Source organism: Bacillus rossius, chromosome 12 (genome assembly GCF_032445375.1).
Source record: "Bacillus rossius redtenbacheri isolate Brsri chromosome 12, Brsri_v3, whole genome shotgun sequence".
Lineage (NCBI taxonomy): Eukaryota > Metazoa > Arthropoda > Insecta > Phasmatodea > Bacillidae > Bacillus > Bacillus rossius.
The window spans coordinates 44597318-44613263 of NC_086339.1; the positions used below are offsets into that span (position 1 = coordinate 44597318).

Consider the following 15946-nt stretch of genomic DNA (forward strand, 5'->3'; position numbering starts at 1 on the left):
TGAGAATTAATTTAACAAGTTTAACTCACACAATTGTATCTTTGTGAAGTCCTCAATCGAGCCACAGTTGTTCGATGATGCAAGATTGTCTAAACTAATACAAATTGTTATTCCACATATGCTTCTTTCCCATCACACCTTGTCCAAGCACTCAATGGGCAGTAATATTAGGTATATACCTATACAACACAATTATATGTGTTGACCCAAGAAGACATTATGAAATGGAATAAGTGTTTAATAATTATTTGGCAGATGAATTGAAAATATTAGTATGATCTTACACAAAAACATGTAGCATAAAGAAGTCATTGCCAAACATGTTTTTCTAAATTCATAGCATGATCATTTTGTATTAACTGGTTTTAATATTTCATATGTAAGGTTATCAAAATCTGTGTTACAAGATGGTATAAACTTACATTTAGTTCACTTTGGCATGCCACAGTCCTCAACACTGGTTAAATATTTAATTAACAATTTATTAGTAAGTCTCATTATGTTCAGTACCGTGGTTAGGTTTCCTAATATGTTTTTAATAAACAGTTTTTATTCCTTATAAGAAGTATTCCTGTATTTGCTGTATCTTGCAAGAGCATAATTAACATTTTTTTCATGGTTTTTTATGATATGACAATTTTATTGCTTTATGGTAAATCAGGCCCAAGGCCTTGTTTTTACATGTTAATTTGTGCATGTATGTTTTTATATGCTTTCACGTATTTTTTAGGGTTTGCTTATTATGCTTTGTTTGAAATGGCATAATGTTATTTTCTTTTCTATTTTTATTTGTTCTCGCCATGATTCTTTGTCTGAAGATGAGCAGGTGCATAGTTTCTCTAGTGCATAATAATCAGAGAGAGACAGAGAGCTCGATAGCTGCGAGAAAGGACTAGTTGCTGTTGCCATGTGCCAGTATTGGCTGGTCTTTTTCACAGGTATTTTTTTAATTGGTTAAAAATTATATCACCAGAAGTTGTGATTTTTTCTTGTTGTAATCTCAGTCGAAATAGTTTGTGAGGGATGTGCTGTGATTGGCTGGAGAGCTCATGCACCTATTACTTCCTCCGGGAGGTACGCAGATGCATGTAGCCTCGGCAGTCCTCGTCTGAACGAGGTACCAGTAGGTCGTGTGTCGGGCAGTGGCTCACAAATATTGTGTTTATGTTTATGTTTGTGTTTATAGAGAATTTCTCGGCTGTGGTCAGGGCGCTACCTAATATAATCAAATTTTTTTTACCACAGTCGCAGGTATAGTAGGGCCGCGACGTCTTGGCGGGTCGACTCCCTAGAGCTCAGCGACCTTGTAATCGACACGTCCCTCCTTGTCTGCTCCGCAGATAACAACGGCCTGGAAGTCTCCATGCCGTTCCGAAAACATTGGTCGAGAACAATCTCACGTACGGTGCAACACAGCGCAGATCTTAATGATACAAAGATGCGATAATGCTTTACGGTAATTTATTATTTAAAGGTAGCGTACTATTTGCTCGACTGGGCAGCTTAGTTAAACATAGTTAAACATAGATATACAATACTTTAAAAGTTAAGAACTAAATTTGTAATTGTGGGTTGCTGTAGAAAACACAATTAATTAAGACTTGCAGCTAACTCCCTCGCTGATGCTTACTTTTCCATTTGGTTTGGCTGAAATGTGAAGACGATCGACATGACACTTTCACGCACTTCAAGAACCTTACCACTTTTATGCACACGGGTTGGTATTTTTTCCATAACAGCACTCTGAAAGAACCATTTTAGTAATTTCGAGGGGTCCGAAAACCATATTTATAACAAACCATCCTCGCGTATTTTATAGTCTCCTGTTGTTGTGCCTGCTTTATAAACAAGAGAGGCTCCAGGAAGGAAGCCCTGCCTAGAACCAACGCTTAAAACTATCAGCCTGTGCGCTGCATTTCCTGTTGCCATTACCTACACCTTCAACGTCACCTTTCTTTTGCCAACATTTCTGAAAGGTTAAATTAGTGTCAACCCAGGATTCATCCATGTCAAATATATTCTTCCCAGTCTCCCTGCACTGTTTCATCTGAGTCAGCTACCGTTATCGCCAAGCAACAACGTCAGATCTTTCGAGAAGAAGCATTCGCTTATTTTGGCTTCTTCTCCACACAAAACCCATTTCTTTGAGTATTTTACGCAGCGATGTCTTTCCCTAACTCCATCCGAATTTTTTCTTTCAAAACTGGCAGTAGTTTCCTTGTCGTTTTTTTACTGCACAAAATTCGTGGCTAGTGTGTCTGATCACTCTTCTATCAAAGTCATCAACTGACAACAAACGTTTCCCAGTTTTTTTTTTTTTTGCTTGAAATGAATAATTAAACATGAGAGGCTGTTTAACGGTCAAATAAAGGAGTGATAAATAAATAATGTATTAATAAACATTTATATATATCATAAAATCATATATATCATAAAATATATAATGCAATATATAATGTATATAATGTAATATAATATCATGTAATATAATGCAATATAATGTGTAGCAATATCGGCTACACTTGTAGATAAAACATATTCTAACAAGCGGTGCAGAAAGTTTGGAAAATTGCCAAATGCAAAACAAACAAACCGCGGGTGAAATTACGGGGAATGCGTTGAAAAACTTATAATGTTGTTGTTTGTTTTTTATTTGGCGTCTCTCTGTTGTGTTTTCGGATGCGCGAAACTGATCTTTGGCTTATACCTGTGTATCGCGCAGCTCTTTCGGTTGCATTTGTTAGAGGTACTAGCAGACATATGTTGGCAGCTTCTTCATCACAACACTGGATTACACTACTTCTAATTTCCCTCTCCCCACTATGTATTACTTTATTGTATCTTGAACGTCCTGCGTCGGGCTCCATTGTTCACTTCAGACTGAGAGCGTGGCGCCTGATGTTTTTGCTATGAACCGCATAGCGGCTGATGTGCGCGCGCAGCTGCTTCCCCTCTCATTTACTCTTCCCCGCTTCCCCGCAAACCGACACGCCAAGACGTCGCGGCCCTACAGTAATGGCCCACCATAAGGGTCGATGGAATTTTGTCTTTGTTCCTAAGTCATATTCCTTCAGCTTGTACTGTGTGTTTGTATGCAACCACGGGACATAATAGTGAACAATGTTGTAATATTCATCCTCCAGTACTTGCGAACAGCTTTTTTTTTTTTTTAAATTAGAGAAGTGGTTATATGCAACTTGAATATAAATTCTACAGGTACTTACTATTTTCGTGGTCAGAAAATGGCAGCCACAATGACTTGTGAATGAATGTAAAATGCTAATAAAAACAGTTAATATAAATTTTTTGTTCGAGACATGTTATTTTAGTAAACAAATAATTGACATTAACATTTCTTTGGAATCAACATCATATTCAGCACCCTATTTATAACTGTAAGTGTTAATAACAAATGTATGTCCACCCCAGATCCAAATTTTTGAGCTAGCTGAGATTGTCTAAGGTGTCACAAAGTAATATAATTACTATAAATTAAATGCCTAAGGGATATACAGCACACAAATGTAATATTATAATTCAAGTTAAAGATACACTTTGCACGTAGGTTAATTAGTGAGTACCTTGTATTTTTGTTGTATATACCGTTTTGTAATACTTGTTTATTAAACAGAAAACTGTAGATTACTTTAAATAATTCTTCACTATAAACTTTTATTTATAATATAGCTGTAAACAAAAACACAAATATGCATTTCTAAAAAAAAGTTGTACACAAATGGGTCAATATTTGTAAAGTGACACACATAATGTCCCTAGTAGTCCAGGCAAATTAGACCAAAAAAAGGCTGTGCTTCCCGAAAAATCGTCCACAGCTGGACAGTGTTTTAATACCTTTTGGGGGTCCCAAATAAGAGTCCTGTGAGTTTGCGACGGATTCTGACTCCTGCTTAAGTTTTGGGAGTCAAAAAACCGCGGAATTTTCGCACTTTGTTTAGTTTTTCGCTTATAACTCCTAAACGACGCATCCTACAGAAAATTTATTTGAAGCTTTTTTTAAATAGAATTAAATTCTGCTTCGAATGGTTTTCGGTCCGTCAAAATCGGCTTAGCCATTTAGCCGCAATCAATTTTCAAAGTTGGGCCATTTGTACCAACTTGGCTAAAAAGTTGATTCTTTGTTTAGTTTTTCGTTTACAACTCCTAAACGACGCATCCTGAAAAAATGTTTACTCATAGCTTTGTTTAAGAGCATTAAATTCTGTGTCGAATGGTTTTTAGTCTGTCAAAATCGGCTTAGCTGTTTAGCCGCAATCGATTTCTGAAGTTGGGCCATATTTTACCAACTTGGCTAAAAAGTTGATTATGCCCTTCGAATGGATCATATGAATCATTTGATGATGTTTTATTCAATCATCCAGGGGCGGATCCAAGAGTGAAGGGAAGGGGGGCACGGCCTCCCTTTGGAATTTCAAGTCTAATCCTTATTTTTAATAAAATATTAAATATTAATTGTTCTGGGGTTTCAGAAATTCTAGGATTCGTGCCCCCCCCCCCCCCCCTCCTTCCTACAGGATCCGCACCTGCACACTCCAAAATGATGTTATGTGGTTTCAAATTATAAGAAGGCATTATAATGAATAATGTTTTATTGAAGGTAACAAAAGATGTATACACGTAAATGATAACGGTATTAGTTGTGTACATGAAAGATCATAATATGAAAGATGTACAAGGTACTCATGTTGACGATTTCTTTCGCCGTTTAGGAGAAGACGGTCGCTCTTCGCCGATCACGTCATCCAGCTCCTCATCCTCGGAATCTTGAGAATGAGGATTCATTTCTTGCTCTCCTTCGATGATATCAATCTCCTCGTCACACTGGGTGGCATCCAGTATAACATCCTTGTCTTCAGAGATGGAATTTAGGCATGTGTGCCCTTTGCAGGTTATGCAGATGGTAGTGCATTTTATCCCTGCCTTTCTACAGGAGCAAGCTGCTTTGCACCCTTTGTTACATGTGCACGATATGGAGTTGAGAAGTTCTTGTGGGGCCGGTAGATCAGTCGTTGTGATGGGAGTTAACCCATTGGTGGTTATTTTCCACCCCCATCTCTCTGGATCTAGTACATTACTCCTCCATACCTGCACCTGTAAATAAACTCTGGGAGTGCTGGCGAGCAGCAGCTTCTGTAGGAGGCAAGGACGCCAAGTCGAAATTCTTTTTTGAAAGCGACCTCTGGAAGAGGTCAAACCTCACTTGATTGAGGGACTTGCTGCTGCCACCCGTGTACAAGGTTTTTATGAAGTGAACGCCTGCCTCTGCAACTTGATCAGGAGTTTTGATCGGGTCAAGAAAAATAGAGGCCTGATGAAGGAGGTTTTGGTCTGCCATGAATTTCTTGATCAATTTTATTTTCCCCTGGCGGAAAAATGAGGATGTGGTGTCGCACCCCGTGAAGGCATGAAGAAACAGGGCATGCTTCCTCATGTTTTCAGGCAGCCGGCAATTGCTCAGACTGTAAACGACAGTTTCCTGGTTCTGCTTCCCGGGTTTGATGAGGAACACGTTGGAGATGGGCTCTTCAAAGACAGCAACATGAAAAGTGAGCAGGACCAACAGATCGATGTCCTCTCCCACTATGAAAACATTGCCTCCCTCTATAGACCTCTCCATTGCTGTGCTCACAATCAGAGAGTCTGCATCTTCCAAGGCTTGTTTCACGTAAATGCCCTCGTCCATCAGTTTGTTTGTCAGCATCGATATGAGACGTTTCTTGTCGTGATCATTCAACTAGAAACGATCTTTCGGCATTTTGGCCTTGGTATGTTCCTGGAATATAACCGACGAAGATGACATAGCATGGGCTCTTCGCGCTCTTTCAGCATACTTTATACTCTTCTCGGCCACATCCTCTGGGTATCCATCGAAAACTATGGTGATACTGTCAGACTTGTAGTTGGATTTCACGTAATTTACGTACTTGTGAATGATATTGGAAAACTGTTTTCCGCTGTTCCACACAACTATGTGCAGGAGGAAACCACCATCCACTACGTAGTCTGCATTCACAGTGAAATCCACTTTGATTGGAGTGAACAGCTTGTACAGTTCAGATTTTCTACTCTTCCACATCATGCCGTCATCATCAAACAGTGGGAGTGGGTACGGGGCCAATTCGAATCTAAAGTACGATTCAAGCTGAAGCTGTGATTTCATGTGAAATGGAATGCGGCGGAAAATCGTGTCCGGACTGATAGGGGCTGATTCTCCGTTGATCTTTGCTGTAGCCTTCACGGCTCGTAGAGGCACCACTAGGTTTTTTCTGCTAAGTTGAAGTTCTTTGAAGTTTTTCCCTTCAATGGTTTTCATACTGGCTGTGCCCTTTTCAAAAGCTTTGTGGCAGTTGATGCTGTCATCTGCTATAACTCCTGTGCTGATGGACATGAGGGAACTCATTTTAGGGAATGGGTCATGGCACTGAAACCATTCGCTGAATTTCTGCAAATCGTTGTCGTCCCTCCGTATTCTGGAGTTTGTCGTGTCAACATGCCGATCGGATGTTGAGAAGGAGACCTCACAGTACTCCTCAATTTGATGACAAACATCCACTGCAGTGGGCATGCCAGCGATCCACCGGGCTAGTGTCCCATCGCTGATTCCCTGCCTACGGGATAGCCCTCCACAAGAAGATGTTGCTCTCATGAGCACTTGCTCGATGGTCATATCTGACCATATTCCGGACCAATGCTTTTCGCTACGCCTTATTGTGAAGTAACCTTGTACAACGAACTGTAGATATTCAGCATTGGTCAGTTTTTTATTGAGCTCCTCCATATCCTGCAGGTAGAGTTGACTAGCTTTTGCGTAGTTGAAGTGTCCGCTGGCGTGGAAATATGGAATCATGTTTCTGATGCTCTGCAGGTGTAACATCCAATTCCCAGTTCTTTCAGTCTCGATAAATTGCTTGAGGACTGACACCATCCTGAAATACTGCACCCACAGCTGTGCTGTGCTTCCTCGTTCCTCTAAGATTTCCAATTGTCTTTTGAACTTTTCCATAAGACTGTCAACATTTGGGTTGTTAATGTCAAATCTTTCTGATGTGAAATCCTTTATGAGATACGATAGTGCATCAGTCTCTTCGTCTGTCAGCTTTGTTTCTTGAGTTGTGGCCGACCCGGTTTTGCTCATTCGCCACTTCGAAAACTGCACAATTGGAAAAAAATATTACATGATACATGAGAGTTGGTATAAATGGCCCAACTTAAAAAATAGATTGCGGCTGAATGGCTAGGCCGATTTTGAGGAAGTAAAAACCATTCGACATATAATTTAATGCTCTTAAACAAAGCTATGAGTAAAAAAATTTTCAGGATGCGTCGTTTAGGATTGGTAAACGAAAAACTAAACAAAGAATCAACTTTTTAGCCAAGTTGGTAAAAATAGCCTAACTTTGAAAATCGATTGCGGCTAAATGACTAGGCCGATTTTGACAGACCAAAAACCATTCAAAGCAGAATGTAATGCTTTTTAAAAAAGCTTCCAATAAACTTGTCTGTAGGATGCGTCGTTTATGAGTTATAAGTGAAAAACTAAACAAAGTGCGAAAATTCCGCGGTTTTTTGACTCCCAAAACTTAAGCAGAAGTCAGAATCCGTCGCAAACTCACAGGACTCTTATTTGGGACCCCCAAAAGGTATTAAAACACTATCCAGCTTTGGACGATTTTTCGGGAAGCATATGTCTAATTTGCCTGGGCTATAGGTGAATACTGTGCTTGTTACAAGTACTAAAACATTCTTCCAATTTTGATTTTAATTTGAAACCATGATTAATCTTATCATTATTAAATTTATTTTACAAGTACATTTTTTTAATTAATTAATGTTTTTATGTCAAAATGTCAGTTCCGTGGCATGTCCCTACTGCAAGTGGTTTTATTTAAATTCATCTTATTGTATATATATATATATATATATATATATATATATATATATATATATATATTCATGTTACAAATTTTAGTCTGATTTCATAATATTTACAATTTTACAAACCATACTATAAAAAAATCAGCATGTTTAATTTTTTTTTCCTAATTAGTTAAATCTTGTCCCCAAGCGTTTTGTGTCAGTCCCATGGCTAATCGTTTAGTTACAGTTATTTATAATAGATGGCAGTTAAAAGCCATCTGCATATGCTCAGGCTTGTACCACAAATATTTATTGGAAGCCATGTTGTTATTTCTCTTTCAGTGAGTACCTGTGTGTGTATGTTAGTGGTATTGTGTGTGGCATTTATGTTGTAACCAACAAGGTGGTCAGTCCCAAGCTGGCTGTGAAATCTTTTTACGGAAAGATAACTTCATGGTTTTATTTATTTTACTTTCCAGGTAAGTACACCTACAGATGACCCAAGAATATCCTAGGTATTCCATTTCTCTGATTAACAGTGCCAATTTAACCTCAAAATTGTCAGTCCCGTGCCTAGCAAGACGACACGGAACTGACATATTTTCTATGGGACTGACATTTTCCATGAAAAATTCAATTATAGCCACACTGGGTGGATAACATAACCTTAAATATGACACATTAATTTGTTTTATTATGATGTATTCATCATGTTAAAAAAAAATGCTTTACTTATTTGTACATTTCAAGATTCTTATGTGGCAACAATGAGAATTATAAAATATAATGTAGGCTTTAATTGGCCTTTCATATCATATTTTAAGCTAGGATGATCTCAAACTTCTTTTAACATTTTTTTTATCACATTGGCTACGTTATTCATTGTTTGACACAATTTTTTTTTGTTTGTTTAGATATGTTACTGGAATAATGGCCCCAAAGAAGGGAAATGAAGAGAGGCTGTCTAGAAAGAGAGAAAAGGAGAGAGAACGCAGAAATAGAATCAGGGAAGATTCTGTGAAAACGGCAAAAAGAAAGGCAAAAATACTTGAGGCAGAAGTTATGAAGACTGATAACAGAGTTGAATCCTAGAGAGCAGCATGCAAAAAGAAGACAGTGGAAAGCCTACCAACAAAGTTCAAGATTAAGAAAAAAACAATCCGTGAAGGAAAATGAATTTTTAGAAGCACACACACCTCCAAATTCAGAAAATGAAATTCAACCTCAAAACTGTTCAAGATCCGATTCTGTAAAGAGGCAACGTAACAAAAATAAAATCAAAAGACATAGAGAAAGACAATTCTTAAAGAAGCAGATTAGCACTCTCAAAAAAAACTTAAGACAAATATAAGAAGCGATACAAACATTTACAAAAAGAGAAAACTTTGCATAGTGAAAACACTTCAACACCAAAAACCCGTGTGAAAAATCTTTTAAGAAAGTCAAAGCCATGTTGTCAAAAGGCTGAAGTAGTCAAGAAACTTGTTTTTGGTGAAGTAATGAAGGATCATTTATCAAAAATATACAAAGATCTAAAGTCTAATAAAGAGAGACAGGTTTTTAAGAAAACTATGGCTGGAAAGATTTTGAAGAAATACCATTTACAATCAGCTTGCGCAAGAGTTTTTAGATACAGGAGGAATAAGCAATCTTTTGAAACAAGAAATATTTTGAAGTAGGAGTACAAATATAAAATGCTACATTCATGAGAAGAAAAATAGCAGAATTCCTTCAAGAAGATATTAGCAGTAGAATATGCCCTGGCAAGAAAGATTTCATCACACGGAAAAACGTTAGAAAACAAAAGCGTTATCTAACAGATATACTAAAGAATCTATATCAGCAATTTTTGAAGAAGTACCCGGAAACAAAAGCTAGCTATAGTTTTTTTTGTCTAAACCGCCCTTTTTGGCTACCACTGAAGGTAGAGGATAGAGATACATGTGCATGTGCTGTACATGCAAACATGAAACTGATTGTAGAGGCTTTGCATTTAAATGGCGTGATCTCTGAACAAACAACTTCTGATGTTATCAAAAATTTAGCTGTTCTTACAAAAATGAAGTGTGTTTGCTGCATGACTGTAAGAACTGTCTAGAATTTGAAATAATGTATAATTAGCTTGAAGGCAACCAGCCAGTAAAATTTCAACACTGGGTACGTGGGAAAGAGCACTACATAGATAAAAAGACAAAACAAGTGAAGACAGCCATAAAAGTAACAAAACAGGGTAAGGAATCAACACTGCTGACTCTTGTGAGTACGTACGAAGAGCAGCTTTCTCGATTTCTACAGCACGAAGGTACTATTCTCCACCCGTTCAACACCATGTCTCAACTGAAAGATAATTTGACAGATCACAAAATCATCGCACACTGCGACTTTAGTGAAAACTATAATTTAAAGTTTGTAGAAGAAATCCAATTATTCCATTTTGGTGGTGCACGGCAACAAATATCAATGCACACTGTTGTTGTTTACAGAGAGTCCTCGGGAACTCTAGAAAAAAATGTTTCTGCTCCAGCAATTTGGGCTCATCTGTTTCCAGTGATGAATGTTGTTGTTCCAGATAGTATTCACACGGTACATTTACTTAGCGATAGTCCATCTGGCCAGTACAGAAACAAATCAATGTTTTTGTTTCTAGCCAATCACATAGGAAATCGTTTTACAGGTGCTACAAATGTTACATGGAACTATCAGGAAGCAGGCGCACCTGATGGAATTGAAGGTGTGTGCAAACGCACAGCAGACAGGATTGTGGCTCAAGGAAGGGATTTGCCCAACATAGATACTTTGGTCGATGTTCTTCAATAGAATTGTCCGGGAGTCAAAATTTTTTCAGTTTCCGAAACAGAGATCACAAAGATTTCTGATGTGATTTAAAAAGGGAAAGTTTTCCGTTTAAGGGAACACTGAAAGTTCACCAGGTGAAAGCAACCAATAATCCAAACCGGCTTAGACTGCGAAGGCTATCATGTTTCAATTGTTCAGATAAGTGCTGTCATTATGAGATTGGTACACTGACGTATGAAGATTCACCAACATCAGGTCTTGATAGTGAGGAAGAGCTGGGTATGATTTCCAGCTACAGCAGCTCGCAAATTCAATACGAGGACGTGTATAGCGATACTGAAACTTTATGCACAGATACTTCTGAAAATGATTTTTTTCAAGTGTTACCACAGGAATGTATGTGTTAGTAGAAGTTCTCCAGGTGCATACAAATAAGAAGAAACAAGAACGTAGTAATAAGAAGTACTACATGTACGCAGCACTTTGTCAATCCAGTGTTGATGAAGATGATGAAATAAAAGTTGTATTTCTTAAACTTGTATCAAAAAATTAAAATGTTCCTCATCGATGACACTGTTAGCATGTAATTTCGTAAACAACTACTTTGGAGACATTGAGCCATTACTGTCTATATTTTCAAAGTTAGATGTCAGTCCCGTGCCAACCTGTGTCAGTTCCATGGCTCAGTATTTTTGTTTTTAATTTATGAAAACCAAGGAAATGAATATTATGTTGGTTACTTCAAGCTACAAAATGATCAGTTTTATCTTTCCACAATAAATGCATAAAAAAAAACTATTTTGTAATTTTTTTTATCTCTGACAAATGCACATCTCAAATGTGTCACTTTGCTAATATTCACCCAAATACGTTCAACTGTGTGTTTAAAGTATTTTTTGAAACAGTAGTTAATTAATAAGTTTCTAACTTTTCAGAAAATCATAGAGGTTCACCGCATCACTATAACAATCACGGTAAATATGTAGTTGGGCGGTATTTGCGAAAAAAAATGTTAAAAATCCGAAACTACCTTTATTGTATGCTCTTCAACTTCCTCTTTTCATTAAAAGCGGCGGAGGTAAGAAATTCCAAATACTTTAGGAGATATCGAATTTTAAAATTTCATCATATGTAGTTGAGCGGTATTTGCGAAAAAAAATTTTAAAAATCCGAAAATACCTGTATTATATGCTCTTCAACTTCCTCTTTTCATTAAACCCGGCGGAGATAAGAAATTCCAAATACTTTAGGAGAAATCAAATTTTTAAATTTCATCACAATAGCAGTGCATTAATGTGGCGATTATCATTGTTTCTTGTTTACGTACGAGTATCTACTTTTTTTTATTGGATAATGATGTCACGTGATTGTTCGTGATAGGCCAGAATTCAAACAAACCAATACGTGATTATTTAGTTCATTTATTGTTTAAAACGGTGTTTAATTACCACCTCCAACTTAGGTGAGTTTTTAACGTTTCTAATTTTAAAGTCTTATTTGTTATTTTGATATTGTTGCGCAATTAATAAGTAACAAAAAAAATTTACGAGAGTTGTTACTGTGCATCCTTTGTTACGGGTTTGTTATGTAAGGTCAGTTACATTATAAATAATTTAAAACTAAAGAATAATTAAAATTAATTCATATTATTTTTAATGTCGGCTTAGTTTGAAAGTATTAATAATGTAACTGACCTGACCTAATCAACCATTTTATTAATTACGCATTGACGATTCACGTATTCACGAACACACAGCAAAATAACAAAAATGGCGTCGCTCGAATGGTTCCACAGGTCTTGCATTGCAAAATTAAAAAATTCGATATCTCCTAAAATATTTGGAATTTCTTATCTCCACCGCTTTTAATGAAAAGAGGAAGTTGAAGAGCATAAAATAAAGGTATTTTCGGATTTTTAACATTTTTTTTCGCAAATACCGCCCAACTACCTACATATTCACCACAATCACTACTATCGCTTAGTTCTGACTGCTGAGGCACATATATACTCATAAAATGAGAAAAGAGAAACATAATTGCTTGGCACATTTTTATTCCTTTTATATAATCTTACGAACTCTTATGTCAATCTAATTTGCTATAGCCTATTTGATTTCCTAGGTATTTCACTTCTGTGATCAGTATGGATTTCCGATTCTTTGAAGCAGAGACTGGAGAGCCACTCTCGAAAAGATAGTAGACCTGGCTCAAATTAGTAGTTGAAACATTGTCTACCAGTATTCACTGTGGCTGCTACGAAGAGAGACAGCCTGGCATTGTGACCGAGACAGAGTGAAACCACGACTCACCTGCCACACAGCAGCTGGTTGGACGCCAGCCAGTGGAGTCTCTTCCTCGACCTCCTCCTGCAACACAACCACAGTGGAGAAGACTGCTCTGGTACAAGGAGACAGCAGCTACACACACTTGCAGGCTACTGTACCTTGATGCTGTCCAAACTGATAAACTCCATATCAACCACTGGCTTTTGTTCCACCTCCTCCTGCAACAAACATGAAGTCATAAGTGGTAAACACCTTGAGCATTACAATATGCATTACTAACTCATCCTCTGCACGATTTTTAAAACAATAATTCTTTATTTTTCCTTCCGACTATTAATATTTCGGGCACTTAAGGAATCTACAAAATAGAAAGGTTGAGACTGATGAATCAAATATGTTGAAAAGGAACACTAATGCATTAACATATGGGAAACCTCATTAAACTTCATATGGAAAATAAATGTCAGGGAGCAGGGAGTGTGCGTTTCTAGTGATTACGGATGTTCTTCGTTAAAAACTTGGGTGGAACCACAGCTGAGGCAATGACGTGACGTGACCCGTGTGGGTGCTAGGCTCGATTCTTCCCTCAGTATCCGACCATGAAACTCACCCGCTCTCAGGGTACGCCCCTTACAAATGTTAGTAACTACATGGGTTTTAAGGTGTCTCATAGTGCCATAGTCTCGCGATCGTACACACGTAGTCTCTCTAACATAGACGGCCACAATTTTTGTAACGTTAGATTTATTTTTCCATTACTGTTACACAAAGTTATTGAATTTAAACTTAAAAAGAGTTATTGAAAGTAAAAAGCAAATGACACGTACAGTAGAACCTGGTTTAATATTCCTGCTATAGTTTTTCTGCTTATAATATTATATATTTTTTACGTTCCATAATAATCTGAAAACAAACAAAAACAGCTCATTTTTTTTCTTTTCTTTTACAACAAAGAATTTTTTTTTTTTTTACAACGCGATCACACCGAAGCAGAGCTTAGAGAAAGCAAAGATGTTACAGATGGAGCATAAACACAGTTTGATGGTATCTCTGTTGAAACCAGGGACATAAGAGGAAAGGAAGTCACCGCCATATTGTGACATGAAGAAAATCGAATTTTCTCATAAGTGATGTATATATTGACCCCAACCGTTAGTGTTCCTCGAATCCGCACAGACCGCTATGGCGCGTCGCCGCCTCGCATAGAGCGTGTGCGACGTGAACGCACCTGGGTGCAGGGTGGTGCAACGCCTCGAACATAAGCTGTCCCGCCTAATCGACTGTCGCCCGCGCGATAGTCGACCACGGTGGTACTGTGAGATGACATGATTATCTGGACTTTGTAATTAACTTTCAGCGCTCTTAAAAACACTCTTAATTGAGTAATGGCTATGGTTAAATGTTATTTGTAATTCTGGACTTTAGTGCGATCAGGCGGCGTGCATGGTCCGGGATTACTTTTGCACACGACACGTTTTCGCGGGAGCGAGGCTGGGGAGTCGTGCGGATGCCACAGCCATCGCCAGTTGATCACCGCCCTCCAAGGAGACTAGTCGCGAGTCGCCCGCGTTGCCTCTCGACCTCCGCCCTTGCCATCTCTACCGGAATTGCATGAGTTTTAAACCTGTCAGCTCCGAGATTCGCGGACAGTCCGGCTAGTCGACCTGAGTTCACGACTTACTTAATTCGTGTTCATCACCGGAACTCCCAGTGTTACTTAAATACTGTTTAAGGTTAATGGTGTGTGAAGTGTGCACAGAACATTAGGGTAGCACGGCACAAGCCCATCAGAAACGTGGCCTGTGGAGCGCGGCTCCCAGTAAGCGGGCCATGCACGACGCAGCGCATGTATAGCGTGCCTTATAATTTAACACTTTAAATTGAGCCTCCGCGTATCTGTTACAATGCCTGTAGCATAGCGTCCCTGGTGGCTAAAACAGCCGGGGGTAACTCTGACGGAACGACCCTTACTGCCTGCCGGCCACGTGGCGACGTCACGCCCTGAGTCAAGAGTCTCGGCTACGCACTAGCATGTAGTTGATATTGCTAGTTGGCGCCCAAAAGCAACTCCACCACAAATAAAGACTGTTGACTCGAGAAAATGATTGTGTACAAGAGTATGAAGTAAACTACATTTTTACTGACGTCGTCCCGACCATGGCATCTAAGCCCATGCTCCGCACCGCTAGTACCAGATCCCATTTTTGGAGAGCAACCCTAGCCCAGCGGGAATAAGTCAGGCGAGCGCCTCGGGCGTGACCCAAATAGACTCAAATAAACTTAAGGGCACGGAAACACAGGGGCTATAACCCATAAAACAATTAAGGGACAAGACACTAGAACACCATTATTAATTCACAGGCATTAAACAAGTGCGTCGTAGCCACTACGTGCGAGCACCGCACACACAGAGCAGACAATGGACCTTATTAACATACACTGCGGCCACTGGCCTTAATTAAAGTGCCCGTGACAATGATCAAGTCGGCTTAGAAGAAATCCCACTAATACAGTTCACAGAGAGACAATATGTTAATAATTTTACAGTCGCCAACTTGATGCCACAATTCAAATAATTAAATACTTTAAAACAATTGCTAAGGGCCGGTTGCACCAATAACTGTTCGGATCCGAGATCGTAAGATCTTTGTTTCAGTGTGATCTCAAGTCGAATCTAAGATCCAGTGTATATGTGTTGCACCAAAGTGAACTTACGAGTTCAGACATTCGATCTCACGATCTAAGTTTAGGTTGGTAAAGATCGATTGTAAAATGAAAGCAATTTTTCTATTGGCTACTGAATTCCGTCTAGTCACAGAGAATTTTCTTTAGCATGTTTGAAGTTCTTGCTGTAAATGTTGGCATTGTGATATTTACATACAAGCCTATTTGTTTACTGATTACAAACTTGTGGCAGGTTGCGAGTTGACTGTAGTAGAGGTGTAAAAGTAACGAAAAAAAGCGTACCCGTATGTATTCGTTACTATAAC

General features: G+C 38.5%; 1 protein-coding gene across 3 annotated transcripts in view; it reads right to left on the minus strand.

Moving 5' to 3' along the window:
• The window catches only part of LOC134537891 (zinc finger protein 260-like), a 50998-nt gene extending 37055 nt beyond the window's left edge, over nucleotides 1–13943 (minus strand). Inside the window, exons 1-3 of one of the 3 annotated variants that reach the window (XM_063378812.1) lie at nucleotides 13784–13943; nucleotides 13115–13174; nucleotides 12981–13037 (exon numbers count right to left, since the gene is read on the minus strand). In XM_063378812.1, the coding sequence (XP_063234882.1) occupies nucleotides 12981–13037; nucleotides 13115–13144 (87 nt within the window). In that variant the 5' untranslated portion in view covers nucleotides 13145–13174; nucleotides 13784–13943. Of the gene's footprint in view, nucleotides 1–1240; nucleotides 1360–12980; nucleotides 13038–13114; nucleotides 13175–13566 lie in introns of those variants that run through there. The other 2 variants (XM_063378813.1, XM_063378814.1) reach the window with 2 other exon arrangements.
• Between the last annotated feature and the right edge of the window lie 2003 nt (nucleotides 13944–15946).